This window comes from Mastigoproctus giganteus, chromosome 1 (genome assembly GCF_048544385.1).
Source record: "Mastigoproctus giganteus isolate SK-2022 chromosome 1, ASM4854438v1, whole genome shotgun sequence".
Classification (NCBI taxonomy): Eukaryota; Metazoa; Arthropoda; class Arachnida; order Uropygi; family Thelyphonidae; genus Mastigoproctus; species Mastigoproctus giganteus.
In genome coordinates this window covers 28,965,501-28,982,227 of record NC_143575.1, presented here as the reverse complement: position 1 = coordinate 28,982,227, position 16,727 = coordinate 28,965,501, and the positions used below count along the sequence as shown (strand labels likewise).

Here is a 16,727-nt window from a genome sequence, read left to right as displayed (position 1 = left end):
TCAATCATAAGTTGTCCATCAATTAACTGCACTTACACTTTTGGATAGGTTCATTAATTAACCTCCCATTTAATTTTACCTAAACATAACTTTGTATAAAAGCCATATTTTAAGGTTAAACTTATAACAATTTTTCTGTTTTAATTTTAATAGCTACAAGAGTTTATTTATATAAAGTTCATTTACATTAAATGAACTAGGAAATTAAAATTGAAATTGAAAAATAGTGTTCCCAATTACTGTTAGCGACCCAACAGTTTTATCAAAGTATGAGACCTTGGCTAGGCACATGATCACGTGAAAAAGTTGCAAATACCACAAGTCTACGAGATGAGCAACAGAAATCTGATATATTCCTTCTGCCATCCTCTAATTTGAAATTTTTGTACTGCTGCTCTTCTTGAATTTTAAATTAGGTGTACAGCGTCGCTCATATAAATATAGCACGAAGTGAACATTACATTCATGTTAATGCATTTGGCATGCATATAAGTTTTGAGATGTTTTCCATAAAAAAAGGATTTTAAAATATTTTCTGTACTGTTTGAGAACATTCAGTGTGTATAAAGTGCCTGTTGTCTTCACTATGTCTGTCCATCCACACATAAGAACTCAACACCCAAGAGATGGATTCTTATGAAATTTCATATTTAGGTCTTTACAAAGATTTAACAAGCCATTTTGATTTCATGAAAATGGACTGCAGAAATTTGGCAACTTCCCATCCCCAATAAAATCTTATTATCTATATAAATGCTGTATCTCAGCATTAGAATTAGCATCACCAGTCTTGTTGCCCTTTTTTTGTACTCATTCTAGCAACTCTACATCCTTCCTAAAATAAGACCTCCAGACCTGTATGCAGTACTCAAGGTGTGGTCTGACCATTCCTTTAAACAAAGGGATAATAACCACCTTTTCCCTACTAACAAAATTTCTGTATATCATTGACAAAACCCCATGACCTGATCTGGTAGCCTCTCTGCACTACTCAGAAAACTTCATATCTGACTGCACAGTTACCCCCAGGTCTTTTTCATTCTCTACCACCCTGAGTGTAGTACCACACAGTTGGTACTACACTCAGGTATGTTGGTACGTTTCTCTAGGGTTACTGCTACTCATACGCAGTACTGTGCATTTGTCAATGTTAAACGTCAGTTGCCACTTCTCAGCACATCTGCCGAACTTCTCTAGATACTGCTGCAGTAGCATACTGTCATTACTATCATTAACAACCCTGCCAACTGTTGTATCATCTGCAGACTTCGACATTAAGATTGATATACCTTCATCAATATCATTGATAAATATACAAAACAACAATGGGCCCAACGCAGAAAGGCGCCTCCGTAGCCAGGTGGGAAGGAGCAGCAGTGCGTAGCACACGCTTCTTGATTAGACCGGGGGTTCGAGCCCGTCACCACCAAATACGGAGCATGCGGAAAGGTCAGGGAATGACCACCGCACCGGAGCAATATGGCCTTAGTTGCTAATGCTCCTAAAAACCAAATAATAACAACAATAATAACAAATATAACCAACGCAGAACCCTGCGGGACTCCACTAATAACATTAGTCCATGAAGAGTAGTGTCCATTGATTACCACTCTGTCTTCTCCCACTCAGCAATCCTTTTATCCATTGTAGCAACTTGCCCTTAATGACATACTGCTCCGATTTGTACGACAGTCTTCCATGTGCAACAGCATCAAAAGCTTTCCTGAAATCCAAGTATATGATATCAAAATTATTATTCATAATAACTGCACAATCCTACACCAACCGTTATTAAAAATAAATAAATAGTGTTGTGTTAAAATAATGATGTAAATAAAATGATATATTCCACCGGATAAAACTGATAAAAAGGTAACGGTCTGTACAATAAAATATGAAATTTTAAACTGCAATGAATAAATTAGAATAAAACACAGGATAATAAAACCGATAAAAGTGCTAAAACACCGTAGCTTTCAGAGGCACCCACCTCCTTTTTCAACAGTGAGGTTTATCATATGGCACAACCTTAAATATCAGCAGGCTCACGGTTCTCAGCACGTGTTTCTACAGGAGCATGGGCAGTATTTGAATATGAATATTCCCAACTCCAGAGGCCTATTTCGGCACATTATAGCCTTAGTTGCTAATGTGCCAATAAAATCCAAACCAAACCAAGAGGCCTATTTGAAGATCAAAATTATTTTTTTCATCCAGTTCCTTTGTGACCACATCACAGTATCCAATCAAATTAGTAGTAGTAGTAGTAGTAGTGGCACTTGATGCAAGAAAGCAAGTGTAGGAGCTTATGCAGCATCAGCCAAAAAAAAAAAAAAAAAAAAATCACACCATACCCTCCAATTGCCTGTCCAGTTCCTCCTTAAATTTATTTAACCTATCAACTTCCACAACGACAGATGGAAGTTTGTTCCAGCAATTAACCACCCGCTGGCTAAAGGCAAATTTCCGCACATCTATTCTACATCTATCCTTTCTTAATTTGAACTTATGTCCCCATAGGTTCGTATTCTGAACAAGTGGGAGGATCCCATCAGAATTCAGCGTGCTCAACCCATTCAAGGCCTTATAGACCTCAATCAGATCACCGCGCAGGTTCCTAGTCTCCAGCCACTGCAATTTGCAGAACTTAAGCCTCTCTTGGTAAGAGGATCCCTTCATTCCCCTCACCAATCGTGTTGCTCTTCTCTGTACACGCTCAAGCAAATCTACATCCTTCCTAAAATGAGGCCTCCAGACCTGTACGCAGTACTCAAGGCGTGGCCTGACCATTGCCTTATACAGAGGGACAATCACCTCCTTTTCCCTGCTAGCAAAATTCCTATATATCATTGACAAAACCCCATGACCTGCCCTAGCAGCCTGTCTACATTGCTCAGAAAACTTCATATCTGACTGCACAATTACTCCCAGGTCTTTTACATTTTCTACCACCTTAAGTGTAGTACCACACAGTTGGTACATTTCTCTGGGGTTACTTCTACCCATATGCAGTACTTTGCATTTGTCAAGGTTAAACTTCAGTTGCCACTTCTTAGCCCATCTGCCCAAATTATCTAGATCCTGTTGCAGTAGCACACTGCCATTACTGTCATTAACAACCCTGCCAACCTTCGTGTCATCTGCAAACTTTGACATTAAGCCTGATATACCTTCATCAATATCATTGATAAATATACAAAACAACAGTGGACCCAACACCGAACCCTGTGGGACTCCACTAATAACATTAGTCCACGAAGAGCAGCACCCATTGATTACCACCCCTGTCTTCTTCCACTTAACCATCCTTTTATCCATTGTAGCAACTTACCCTTAATACCATTCTGCTCCAATTTGTACAGTAGTCTTCCATGCGCAACAGTGTCAAAAGCTTTCCTGAAATCCAAGTATATGATATCAAAATTATTTTTTGCATCCAGTTCCTTTGTGACCACATCATAATAACCAATCAAATTTGTCAGACAAGACTTTCCCTTAACAAACCCATGCTGTGTCTGAATTATTGCTGCAGTCTTGTCTAGATGATCCTGCAATGCATCTTTAACCAGTGACTCCATTATTTTACCCGGAACAGAAGTTAAACTAACTGGTCTGTAATTATTCGTGTCACCCTTCGAACCTCCTTTGTGAATTGGGGATACATTTGCCCATCTCCAGTCCGTGGGAACCTCCCCTGAATCCAAGGATGCTCTCATAATTATGGCTAAGGGTTTGCTTAGTTGCTTTGCCGCCTCCTTTAATATAACTGGATAGATCCCATCCGCCCCAGGTGCCTTTCTTATGTTTAACTTCAACAATTTCTCCTCCACTTTGCTCTCAGTTATTACAAAATCATTAAGCACACTGCTACAATTTGATAACCTTCTTCCATTTTCAAACTGTAATGATTCCTCACGTGTGAATGTAGATGCAAAATACTCATTCAGTTTGTTTGCTATCTGAGCAGGATCATCAACAGTCGAACCATCGATGTCAAGTGAACCAATCATATTCAGCCCCTTCCATTGGTCAGACAAGACCTCCCTTTCACAAATTCCTGCTTAACTATTACAGCAGTCTTGTCTAGATGATCCTGAAATGCTTCTTTAACCACACAGTTGGTACTACTGACTCCATTATTTTCCCCGGAACACATGTTAAACTAACAGGTCTATAGTTACTTGTGTCTTTTGAACCACCTTTGTGAATTGGGGACACATTTGCACACCTCCAGTCCATAGGGACCTCCCCTGAGTCTAAGAATGCTCTCATAATTAAGGTTTTTCTTACTTCCTTTGCCACCTCCTTTAATATAACTGGATAGATCCCATCCATTCCAGGCACCTTTCTTATGTTTAACTTCAATTTCTTGTCCACTTTGCTCTCAGTTATTACAAAATCATTTAGCTCCCTGTTACAGTTTCAATAAGTTTCTCTCCACTTCCCTACAGAATTCCTCATGTGTGAATGTAGATACATAATACTCGTTCAGTTTGTCAGCTATCTGAGCAGGATCATCAACAGTTGGACCATCAATATCAAGTACTAGCCTGATTCATCCCCTTCCTTCTAGAGTTTATATAAATAAATAAAGAAGCCTTTGCTGTTTTTATTTGCATCCTTTGCCAAAGATTTCTCGTAATCTGCCTTCCCTTGCCTAACCTCCTTTGTGACTTGATTACGGACTAGCTTATATCTAACGTATGCCTCTGTGTTGCCTGATAATTTATATGCATCCCATGCATTTTTCTTCTATGCCATGAATCTCATTAGTTCATCTGACATCCATTTAAGCCTAAACCTTGAACAGTATTTCTTAGTTGGTATGAAAAGCCTCATAGCTTCCAAGGTTAATTCCTTGAATGCTTCCCATATTGATATACAAGAAGCCTGTATGCAATTCCCATTATGTCCATAAAGGCAGAAGGTAAATACATACAGCAAACGTGCGTGCACACACACCACAGTATTACCAAACGTATCTGGACACCTATGGGATTTAGAAAAACTGAACCATATCCAACATCCAAATCAGCAATAAATACAAAATTAACTTTGTTCACTCTGGCAGTAGGCAGATAATGAAATATGTACAGTAGATAGATCACGGTATTGAGCTCAGTAACATCCAATGAGTCGTCATAGCATACCAAATTAGCAATCGCTATATATTCGTGCTATTGTAGTTGAACTACAACACCCTAGATTAGTATTGGCTGGCAAAGTTGTCAAATGAAAATGTCATGGTGTTGCTACAGACAGAAAATGTTTGGATGAATCAAGAAATTGAGAGAAAGACTGTACAAAAGAGTGATAGATAGATCCCATGAGCCCTCACTGAATACTGTCAACCAGGAGTTCATAGAGGCTACAAGAACTGATATCAGTAAAAGGGTCATATGTAGGGAGCTGCACAGTATCAGATTTTATGCAGAATATGCAGCATATAAACAAAATATGACAGCACCCAATGCACAGTATCAACTTACCTGCTGCACAATTCATCATAATTGCTCCCTGGAAAGTTGAAAAGTTATGGAGTGATGAATCATGGTACACAGTTTTCTAATCTGATATCCACGTTCAGATCTGGCAGCTGCCCAGAGTGTCACTCCTCCAACTGTGATGTTTTGCGGAGGTATTGTTATTGTTCGAGGTTGTTTCTCTTGGTGTACACCTGGACCACTGGTCATTTTTCCTAGAATGCCATGTAGTACATTGACAGTCTGGACAATTCCACTCTTCTTACAATGGTAGTAATATAGGGAAGGCCCTTTTCTTTCACCATGGTAATGCACTATATTATATTACACAGCACCTGTAGTGATTAGGCTTAAAAGTGTGGGCATTTAAAAGAGCCTTATCTTAACAATCCCATTTAACACCTTTTCAGTAAACAGCAACAGTGGTTTCAGGCAAGGTGAGCATGCCACAGTAGTCAGCTCAGTTTTGCTGCAATCAGTAACTGAGCTGACCATGCTGTTGAAGGAGGAATGAATATGTCACCTTTCTCTTATCAAAAATTAGTAGAGTCTATCAATGAGGATACTCAGTACAGTGTGTAATTAAGGTGAAATTTAGGTGACCACATTATTAAATATTGCATTTATTGATTATTACATTATTAATAATCAATAAAAGATTCTTTGAAACAGCTAGGTGTTCTTTTGGCATTACAGTATGTGTACATAAATATATACATACATATATGCATTCACATCACAAATGGAAGTATAATTTAGCAGAAAGACCTTGTGCGTCAGGAATAAGCATATTAAAGAAAATCTTGCAACTAGTGATAAAATGTAAATGAACCTTATCTTTAAAACTTTATTAAAGTACAGGAACTCCCCGACTTATGCAATACTCGACTTTACGCAAGTTTTGCCCCCGGTGCAAACTGAAATAAATATGGAAACTTATTTTGATCTGTAGGTAATTGGCCTATATTGGTAAATCAGATTGTATGCTTTGCGATTGGTCTCGGAGCATGAGGGCTATTTGTCAGGCCAACTTCCCTCACTCTGCTGTTGCTAGCATTATTGGTGTGAGCAGCATTTTAATTGTAACCCATGTTCCAATGTTGAAATTTTGGACCACACACACGATTCTTGTTATTGCTCCTACCTGGGTTCCAACATTAATCGCAATCTTGGAACTCACATATCCCCCACTATAGAAGCGGTTATTTTACAGCATGATGAAGAGATAGATGATAAGCTTATAATGTGGCAAATATATGTAATCCTATTTCTTCAGAGTCTGACAACTGATGTTTTGTCCCTTTCACTTTTCTTTCTTTCTGGTTCACCCCGCCCACCATTCATGATCTGCATTTGCCTATTGTATGTTTTAGTACGTGTATACAACACTGAAATATATAATAATGTTATGTCATACTGCTTGTCTTCAAACTTGATGAAGGAGCACATTTCTGAAAACTTTTTAGTGTATTTTTGTTTATCACTTTTAGCATTTATCTGTATATTTTACTTTCATCTATCTTAGCTGCTGTTCCTCATAAAGTTCTATATATTGTACTTTGTTTTTCACTGTATTTTAATAAAGTTTTATTTTATATTTTTACATTTTGTTGGTATTTACAAGATTTGTTTCAGGAAGTATATTTTGTTTGTGCATTACTTGAGAAGGATATTTCAGATGGACAGAACAGAATTTTTAAAGTCTTTTTCATTCTCCACCTTAGATTGTAGTACCACCCATTGGTATGTATTTTGGGATTACTGCTACCCAAGTGCAGTCAATACCTTGCAATTCTGATTTCATGTCTGCAGTTCTACCCTACAGAAATCTTTATGTAGTTACAGCTGTTTGAGATTATCAAAAAGGAAAAAAGTCCTGTATGATCAAATTTTCAACATGTTTTGCTTGTTCCTGGGGAAGTTTTAAATCCAATTCCTCTGAAGTTCTTCTCCTTTACCCATTACAGAAACATTGCTATAAATTTGGAACTGCAGTTCTGATTATTTCAAATTTTAAAAATTATTTTTAACCCTCTGATAAACATGCAAATTTCCTTCTAACTTTTCCTTAAAACTTGGAATCAAGTTTTAAAATTGTTCACTTTTTTGAAGCTACCCTTTATTTTCAATCTGTTATAAACATAATTGTGATTAATTCATTTTTTAAGTGTTATTTTTAATTATAAATTAAAACCTCCTTGCTTTAGACATCCATTTTAAATATGTTGGTTTTTTCACATGTTCAAAAACACCCACATTTTGGCATTATTTATATTATCAGTAAGTGAAACTTAAAAGAAATTAAATTCAACTATCCTGCACGTTTTGCACATTTCATTTACCACTGGGAGATGTAAACAATGCCCAAAGCAAGCAAGTGCTTTCATTTGAAGATGTGTGCATCAAAAAATGATGATAATGTGTTTCAGCAATTGGGCAGGAAAGATGCTGCTAATTTTAAATTCTTGTTTTCAACACAAGATAATTAATACACATAAATAGGCTTAAGAAAATGCTGTATTTTTATTTATGTAGCAAGACTTCAACTGCAAAACAGCTGAAGTTTGCAAAACAGATTGATTTAAAACGCTAAATGCAGAATTCATAAATTGGCATTGAGGTCACGTGTATAGGTTTTGTTTAAATTAAAAAAAAAATTGCTGTGACGTGTATACTACTTTGTGGCTGTCCATATGTTGTGAATTTGTGGTAAACATCTCAAGTATAGTACAGAATTTTTTATAATCAAACACACATGAAGGTGGAATCCAATGCATATGTTACATAGCTTGTTTATTCTGTTTTCATTTACAGATGTGTTCCTAGGAAGAGAGTATGCCTCAGTATAAAGCATAGAAGCTGTACACAGTATGACTGTGGTATGAAATAATTCTTTTACTATTAATGCTGCCTTTCTTTCATTATTAATTTTATTCTATAATACTATTATTTTGCTGTTTAACTCTTTCACAAGTGAGTTTCAGAATGCTTGAGTTTTCAGAGCAAATGTGGGCTTGGTGTGTTGTGTGGTAAATTTTCTGACACTGTATGCATTCTGTGCAGTGAGTTTCTGTCATAGAATTAGGAAATTTTGTAACAAGTGAAAACTGTCCATTAATGCTTTCTAATAATAATAATAATAATAATTTATTTTTTTTATATAGAAACAAACACTTATGTATGTCAAAGTATATATTCACACATATACAGGGTGTTTCTAAATTACACTGCAAAAATTATAGGGGTAGTTCTAAAAAAAAAAAAGCCGCCGTTGTTCTGTAACTGTTCAGAATCAGATACATATTTATGCAAACAGATATCTGATTCTGAACAGTTATAGAACTATGGCTGGTAGAAGTTTAAAAATGAATATGGAGTTTTGAATAGTAAAAGATAAATAATAATAAATAAAAAAAAAAACTAAGGATAACAAGACATGCGCCTAGTAAACTATTTTATTCATACTAGGTGTGTGTTTTGCTTATTCTTATTTATTCCCATGAAAACACTATAGCCATCCTTTAAAATTCAAGTACAGGCAACTCTCAGTTTACAAACGAGTTCCGTTCCAAGATGTTGTTCATTAGATATATATATATCTTGCATTTCTGAACTTTTACGATACATATATTATATATGTTAGCAGCCATTTTAAAGCATTAAAACCATGTACTAAACATCGAATAGTCTGTACAATACGTTTTATTATAATGTATGTATGATTCATTGTAATGCAAAATAAAATAAGAAAAGAATAAAAAACAAGATCGCTTAAATTTTTAAAAAAATATTTTTTAAGTCACCAAATGCAGACCTACCCCTAATGGTGTCTATAAAACAACTGACCACGTTTGTTATTGTGCGACGCGAAAGATCGGTCGGGCGCATTTTTTTGCTGTGTGTTTGCAGTGCTGCTTTTATCCGTTTCAGATACCTTTGGGACTGGAAGAGAAAGCGATGGGGAAGCTTCCCTTTCCCAGACCCTAAGTGAACCAACAGTTGACTGTCTAAGATAACCTAGGCAAAGCAAGTGATGATCCTATTATGTTATAATAGGGGAATCACTGATTTCTTTCCCATGAAAGAAATCAGCAATTTCTTTAATTTGGCAAGAAAACATTCTATGTGGTGTGACATGTAAACCAAGTTTTTTTTACTGGCTAGATTAGTTTTATTAAACAAGAACAGTTCAGTATAATTATCATATAATTTTCTAATAATTATTGTAATAAATACATTTCTTAAAAGTTTATTTGTTTAAACCTTACAATTATGTTCACTATATGTTTGGCATTTTGTTTTATAAGGAACTATCTATTAGCGAATAAGAAATTTTGAATGAATTGTAATGTTCATAAATCAAACGTTCATAAACAGTTGCCTGTATAAGTTTCAGAAAGTCTTGCAGTCAGTGTACAGGGATTTTCACTACTAGTAGATCTTTCTTTCAACTGTTTAATCTCTTCACCAAATTCTTTTACAATGCCTTATGAATATAAATATAACAATTGCAGTTTTTTATTCCTCATTTCTTTATGTTATGTAAGCATTACTACACCAGTAATAGAATTTTAAAAAAATTTACTACTTTATTGATTTCCCTTCACTTTGTGTAAAGGATATTTGCATGTCTGATTTTCTCCTGAACTCTTATTCTGATTTCATCTATTTTTCACTGGTGATCTACTTCATTTATTTCAATCATCTTGTTGTATATTGTTAACATGTGGACACCTTCTGTTGAGCCATTTCACAGTTAAAGCCATCAGTGCATTTGCTTTCTTTGTCACCTTATTTCATGTTATATTGGAATTTTGGCATATGTTTCCTTTGTTGGTTTTACTGTCCCACGTAAGGCTTCTTTTTTTTTTTTTCTCTTTTTCATATAGTGTTTTAGTAAATTGTGGATGGGTACACCAATTATTAGTAAAGAGTGAATGCCCTTTCTAAGTGTTGTTCCATAAAAGACATTCACAATAGCACCTAACAGTCCAAAAGCTTCATAATATTCAGTTTCTGTGGTAGCACCTATATCAATCAAAATCAATCAATAATTTCATTCCAAAATGGAGGGAAAGATACTGCCTGAATTTTGCCTTTATATCCATACCATAATGTTCTTATCAATTCAGAAATTTCAAAATGGTTTCAGTAATTTTTGGAAATTAATTATTAAATTTGCCATGAACTTACAGATTTTAAAAAATGTCTCCCTCTGGTTGTCCATTATTGTTACAGAAGTGGAGTAAACTGAGAAATAACAGGAATTGATCTTGAGAAAATATTTTTCCAAATAAAAGACATAATTATCACTGGATCTGTCAATGAGTAGTCCTTCAGCCCATTTTCCATTATAGTCCCCATTAGCATCAGTATTGTGAAAAAGTACACATTTTCTAAACTGTAGTGTCATACCATCTGGGCAATTTCAGTTAAATCCCAAATGCCAATACAACTTGAAAGCTGTTGGTAAAAGTGATTTATTTCACTTACAGCATCACTGAAATTGTTATTCATTATGGCTTTAAAAATTTATTTCCTTAGATTCATTTGGTAAACCTACATTAGGTATGCCACTAAGAGATACGTTTAGATTTCAAAATCAAAAATATGATTTTTAAAACCGCCTCCTTTTCATTTGATATACTTTTTTGGAGTTTCTGCTTTTTTTTTGCAGGTACAATGATGTCTGCTTTGTTTCACTTTCATTAAATTCTACACCTGAAGAATTCCAAAGCAGTTCTTCAATTTCAGCTTCAGTAAGTCCAAATTTTCTTGCGGCAACCATGGTCACTGTGAAACAAATTGTGAGTGGCATGTACTTTCATTTTTTAACTTTTAAGTATTAGATTACAAAAGGATTATGAAAGATTAATCAGAAGCAAAAACAGTTTCCCTTCCACATTCCAAGGCTGCACATGTAGGAACAGTTTCAAAGCTGTCAGCCACAGTGACACAAACTTTATGCAAAATTAAAAGCTTATATATATAGAATCAAATTACTAAAGCGTAGAACTGGGATATTAACCAATCAGATTAATGCCATCTGAGATAGAACATTACATCCGTCGTTAAATATATGCAGGAATGAAATAATGTTAAATTGTAAAAATGTAGAAGATGTTCTGTAGTTTAAAATACCCGAAGCAGTCCAAGAACAAACTGGACCCTAAGCAACAATGGTTAAACATAAATATTAAATTCAATAAAAAATATACATAATTAGCCAACCATGGGAAATGATACTTTGCAAGGGACTTGGTCGAGGGCTAAACGCCTACAAAATACATGAGCCATCAGTTTCTGTTGTCATCTGCCTGTATAACTAGGACCGAAAGATGTCGAAATGGACACATAAGTTAGGTATTAAAACAGAAATTAAGTAGCTTATTAATAGTAATTTTGCAGAAGACAGGCTGGATGACATTTAGCCCGACCGATAGCTGTAACAAAATAGTAAATAAGCAATGCTGAGAACCAAATAATCTGCTAAACATAATAAGCTAAATTAGCTAACAAAAGGAGAACAGAGAATGGAGAGAAGGCTAGTACGTTCTCCTTTTGTTAGCTAATTTAGCTTATTATGTTTAGCAGATTATTTAGTTCTCAGCATTGCTTATTTACTATTTTGTTACAGCTATCGGTCGGGCTAAATGTCATCCAGCCTGTCTTCTGCAAAATTACTATTAATAAGCTACTTAATTTCTATTTTAATACCTAACTTATGTGTCCATTTTGACATCTTTCGGTCCTAGTTATACAGGCAGATTGTTATTGTTATTTGGTTTTTAGGAGCATTAGGAACTAAGGCCATATTGCTCCGGAATATGCGGTGGTCATTCCTTGACCATTCCGCATCCTCCGTATTTGGTGGTGACGGGCTCGAACACCGGTCTAATCAAGAAGCGTGTACTACGCACTGCTGCTCCTTCCCACCTGGCTACGGAGGCGCTGATACAGGCAGATGACAACAGAAACTGATGGCTCTGCCAGCCATGGGTTATGTATTTTGTAGGGGTTTAGCCCTCGACAAAGTCCCTTGCAAAGTATCAGTTCCCATGGTTGGCTAATTATGTATATTTTTTATTGAATTTAATATTTATGTTTAACCATTGTTGCCTAGGGTCCGGTTTGTTCTTGGATTGCTTCGGGTATTTTAAACTACAGGACGTCTTCTACATTTCTACAATTTAGCATTATTTCATTCCTGCATATATATATATATGTGTGTGTGTGTATTCTGTAGAGCCCACACAAGAAAAATGTATACAGGCAACCCCAATATAACATGGTACTTCTACAACACGATTTCACTCTAACACAGTTTGAGAAATGCAGCAATCCTCACACAACACTGTAATTCTACAACAAGGTTTCACTCTAATACAGTTTGAGAATTGCTAGACGTCTCGCATAACATGATATTTTTGAGCTTTTGTGCTGGGAAAACTCTGCTATTATGTTAGATGTAATTTTCAACATTTCCATTCATTTTTGTGAATCCCTGCTGTTAACTCGCTAGTTGTTATCACGTTCGTGATATTTTTCTAAAGCACGTTTCTGGAGGTCACTACCATAAAACAATAAAAACAATTTGCAGTTCCCAGTTTATTGGTCTTTTCTGTTAGTGTAATCAATTATAAACGGGTAGTAAACTATAGTATTGATAGTTGGAAATTCTGTGAGTTTTCACGTTATTATGGTGAAATGTGTTTCCCCTTCCATGAAATATTCAATCATATAAAAAACAAATAAATTTTCCATATAAACTCCATATTGTGTTTGTTGCAACTTGTGCATGCCAAGTTGTTCTTTGTTATTAATTGCTTATTGTTTTTACTGTTCTAAATTTTACAATAAAAAAAAAAGTCAGTGAACAGAAATATCAATTAGTATGTACATATTACAATACGTATTAATTAAGCTATGTATGTAAGCGTAAATTTATTTTTATTTTGCTAAGTGGAAAATATTCTTCCGATTTTCACATATCATTTAAAGCAGGGGTCCACTGTATTTTGTTAGGAAATCCCTGTGTTAGGTTCTGCGCTATTGAACCTCTGCTTGTTTGAGACCATAAAAATAACTGCAACTTCAAAGAGTGCAGTTCATGACTTAAAGAGAGCAGAAGGTACACGAAATCTAGATGCTGCAGAAGAGATTGTGCTTACCAGCGATGAAGAGGAAGAAAATTAAATGAACATACATTATCACATATAAGTATCACAGTTTGTAAGGTAAGATTTTTGTTCAGTTATTACTATTTAAGTTACTACTATTATAAAAATAAAGTTAAATTATTAAGTTATTACTACTATAAAAATTAAGTTTCCGATAGTTATAAAAAAAATCTGCGTACTTTTAGCTTTTGGAATGTAACCCCCTTTTTTGTACTGATTCTTAGTTCCATATAACACGGTTTCGCAGGAACCAAACTACGGTGTTATATGAGGGTTACCTGTATATGTATGCTTATTCTAGAGTCATGCATTGGGTTGGGTACAGTGGAAAAATGGGAGTCAGTTCTCGTCTAATTTTGTGGTTTGCAAGTCGGGTGCGGTTCCAGTTTTTATAATTCGTTGCCATACAAAACCGAGATGTCAGAATTAAGAGGTTTAACAGAAATAAAAAAGTGGAAGGAGTTCAGTTTATTTGATGTGGAAGATTCAAGTGATGAAAATGTTGAACCCCCTCCTGACAAAATTATATCAGAATAAAACTTCCAAAACAAAATTCTAACAATGGAGAAGATTAAGTTGTTGAAGTAGTGGAAAAAAAATTGTATTTTTTAAAAACCTTGCTGCTGTGGCTCATATGATTCTTGTCATCCCTGCCAGCAGTGAAGCTAGTGAAATATTTTTCTACAGCAGGATTTCTTGTCCAAGAAAGGACTCAGTTGAACTTAGAAATTGTTCATGTCCTTTTTCGGCACAGCAGTTTAAAAATGTGTAAAATTAATTATGCTATTAATATATTTTCAGTGCATTTTTTTGTATTTTTTTTATTTTCAGTATTGTTGATTCAGTGACTGATTGTTAATATATAAAAAATTTAGGCAAATTTTTTTTTTTTAGGTATAAACAGTGCAGGTTGTTTTCAGGTGCATTTCCACTTATTATGGGTGAGGATAAGGTCCAGAAAAGTTTACCAAAAATATTATTTATTGAAAAAACAGTTACCAAATATCAATTTACTGATAAATAATAAGAATAAATAACACAGTAATAATGTTTATTTTTACTCTAGAGCCTGTTATACACGTTCATTGAGAAGGAAAAATAAATAAATTTTACTGAAATATATAATAATTATACAAAATATTCTTCACGTTGAAAATACAAGGTAATATTTTAAAAGGCAAGTCTTTCAGTATGGTCCACAGTTTTATGGAATTTTTATTGTTAAGAACTTTGTAAAAGAATAAGAGAAGTTTATCTCAATATGATACGTAGAACACTTTCATATGATACTCTCCTGAAATTAAAATGAAAACAATTTAAAAAAATCGAAAATCTTACATTACAGTAAGAAATAATTAAAAATTAATTTAATGAAAAAATTGCAAAGCGATTTTTCAATTCAAAGCTGACAATGCTTTGACCATATGTCGTGATCACAGGAATGAAAATTACCGAATAGGGGCGAGCATGAAACTTAAATAGGGATTATTTGTCTTCGCATGTGCACATAAAAGAACACGAATCGGAGATTAGATATAGCCGGCGAATGTTAACAGAATTCTCGTGTAATTTAATTTCGATGGTTTCTGCAATTAATAGTCTTGTATAATTGCGTTGCACAGTAAATATTTTGGCCTCATTAAATAAAAGTGTCTTTCATTAACGGCATGAAAGAGGTTAGGCAGGTGAAGGAAGATTACGAGAAATCTTTGGCAAAGGTTGCAAAGAAAAACAGCAAAGAGTTCTTTATTTATGTAAACTCTAGTAGGAAGGGGATGAATCAGATTGGTCCACTTGATATCGATGGTTCAACTGTTGATGATCCTGCTCAGGTAGCTAACAAACTAAATGAATATTTTGCATTCAATATTCACACATAGGAATTATTCAGGGAGGGGAAGGCCAGAGGTGTATTCAACTCTAGCAGTAAGCTAGATAATCTTGTAATAACTTAAGAGTAAAGTGGAGGAGAAATTGTTGAAGATAAACACAAGAAAGGCACCTGGGGTGGATGGGATCTATCCAGTTATATTAAAGGAGGCGGCAAAGGAAGTAAGCAAACCCTTAGCCATAATTATGAGAGCTTACCTGGACTCAGGGGAGGTACCCATGGACTGGAGATGTGCAAATGTGACCCCAATCCACAAAGGAAGATCAAAGGGGGACACTGGTAATTACAGACCTGTTAATTTAACTTCTGTTCCAGGGAAATTAATGGAGGCACTGGTTAAAGAAGCATTGCAGGATCATCTAGACAAGGCTTCAGTTATAGCTAAGCCACAGCATGCGTTTGTTAAGGGGAAGTTGTTTGTTTGTTATTTGGTTTTTAGGAGCATTAGCAACTAAGGCCATATTGCTCCGTGATATGCGGTGGTCATTCCCTGACCTTTCCGCATCCCCCGTATTTGGGGGTGATGGGCTCGAATCCTGGTCTAATCAAGAAGCATGTGCTACGCACTGCTGCTCCTTCCCACCTGGCGACAGAAGTGCCACAAAAGGGGAAGTCTTGTCTGACTAATTTGATTGGATACTATGATGTAGTCACAAAGGAACTGGATGCAAAGAATAACTTTGATATCATATATTTGGATCTTAGAAAAGCCTTTGATACTGTTGCACATGGAAGACTGCTGCACAAATTGGAGCAGTGTGGCATTGGAGGCAAATTGCTGCTATGGATAAAGGGATGGTTGAGTGGGAGAAGACAGAGTGGTAATCAATGGACACTGCTTTTCGTGGACTAATGTTATTAGTGGAGTCCCCGGGGTTCAGTGTTGAGTCCATTATTGTTTTCTGTATTCATTAATGATATTGATGATGGAATATCAGGCTTAATGTCCAAGTTTGCAGTTAATATGAAGGTTGGTAGGGTTGTTAATGACAGTACACTGCTGCAAGAGGATCTAGAAAAGTTGAGCAGATGGGCTGAGAGGTGGCAAATGAAGTTTAACATTGACAAATGTAAAGGACCTGGGAGTAATTGTGCAGGCAGATATGAAGTTTTCTGAGCAGTGCAGACAGTCTGCAAGAGTAGCTCATGGTGTGTTCTCAATGATATACAGGA

General features: G+C 35.4%; 1 protein-coding gene across 1 annotated transcript in view; it reads left to right on the top strand.

Moving 5' to 3' along the window:
- The window catches only part of LOC150090666 (reversion-inducing cysteine-rich protein with Kazal motifs-like), a 234,509-nt gene that overhangs the window by 170,243 nt on the left and 47,539 nt on the right, over window positions 1-16,727 (top strand). Inside the window, exon 18 of the mRNA XM_090388252.1 lies at window positions 8,298-8,362. Within this exon, the coding sequence (XP_090244378.1) occupies window positions 8,298-8,362 (65 nt within the window). The remainder of the gene's footprint in view (window positions 1-8,297; window positions 8,363-16,727) is intronic.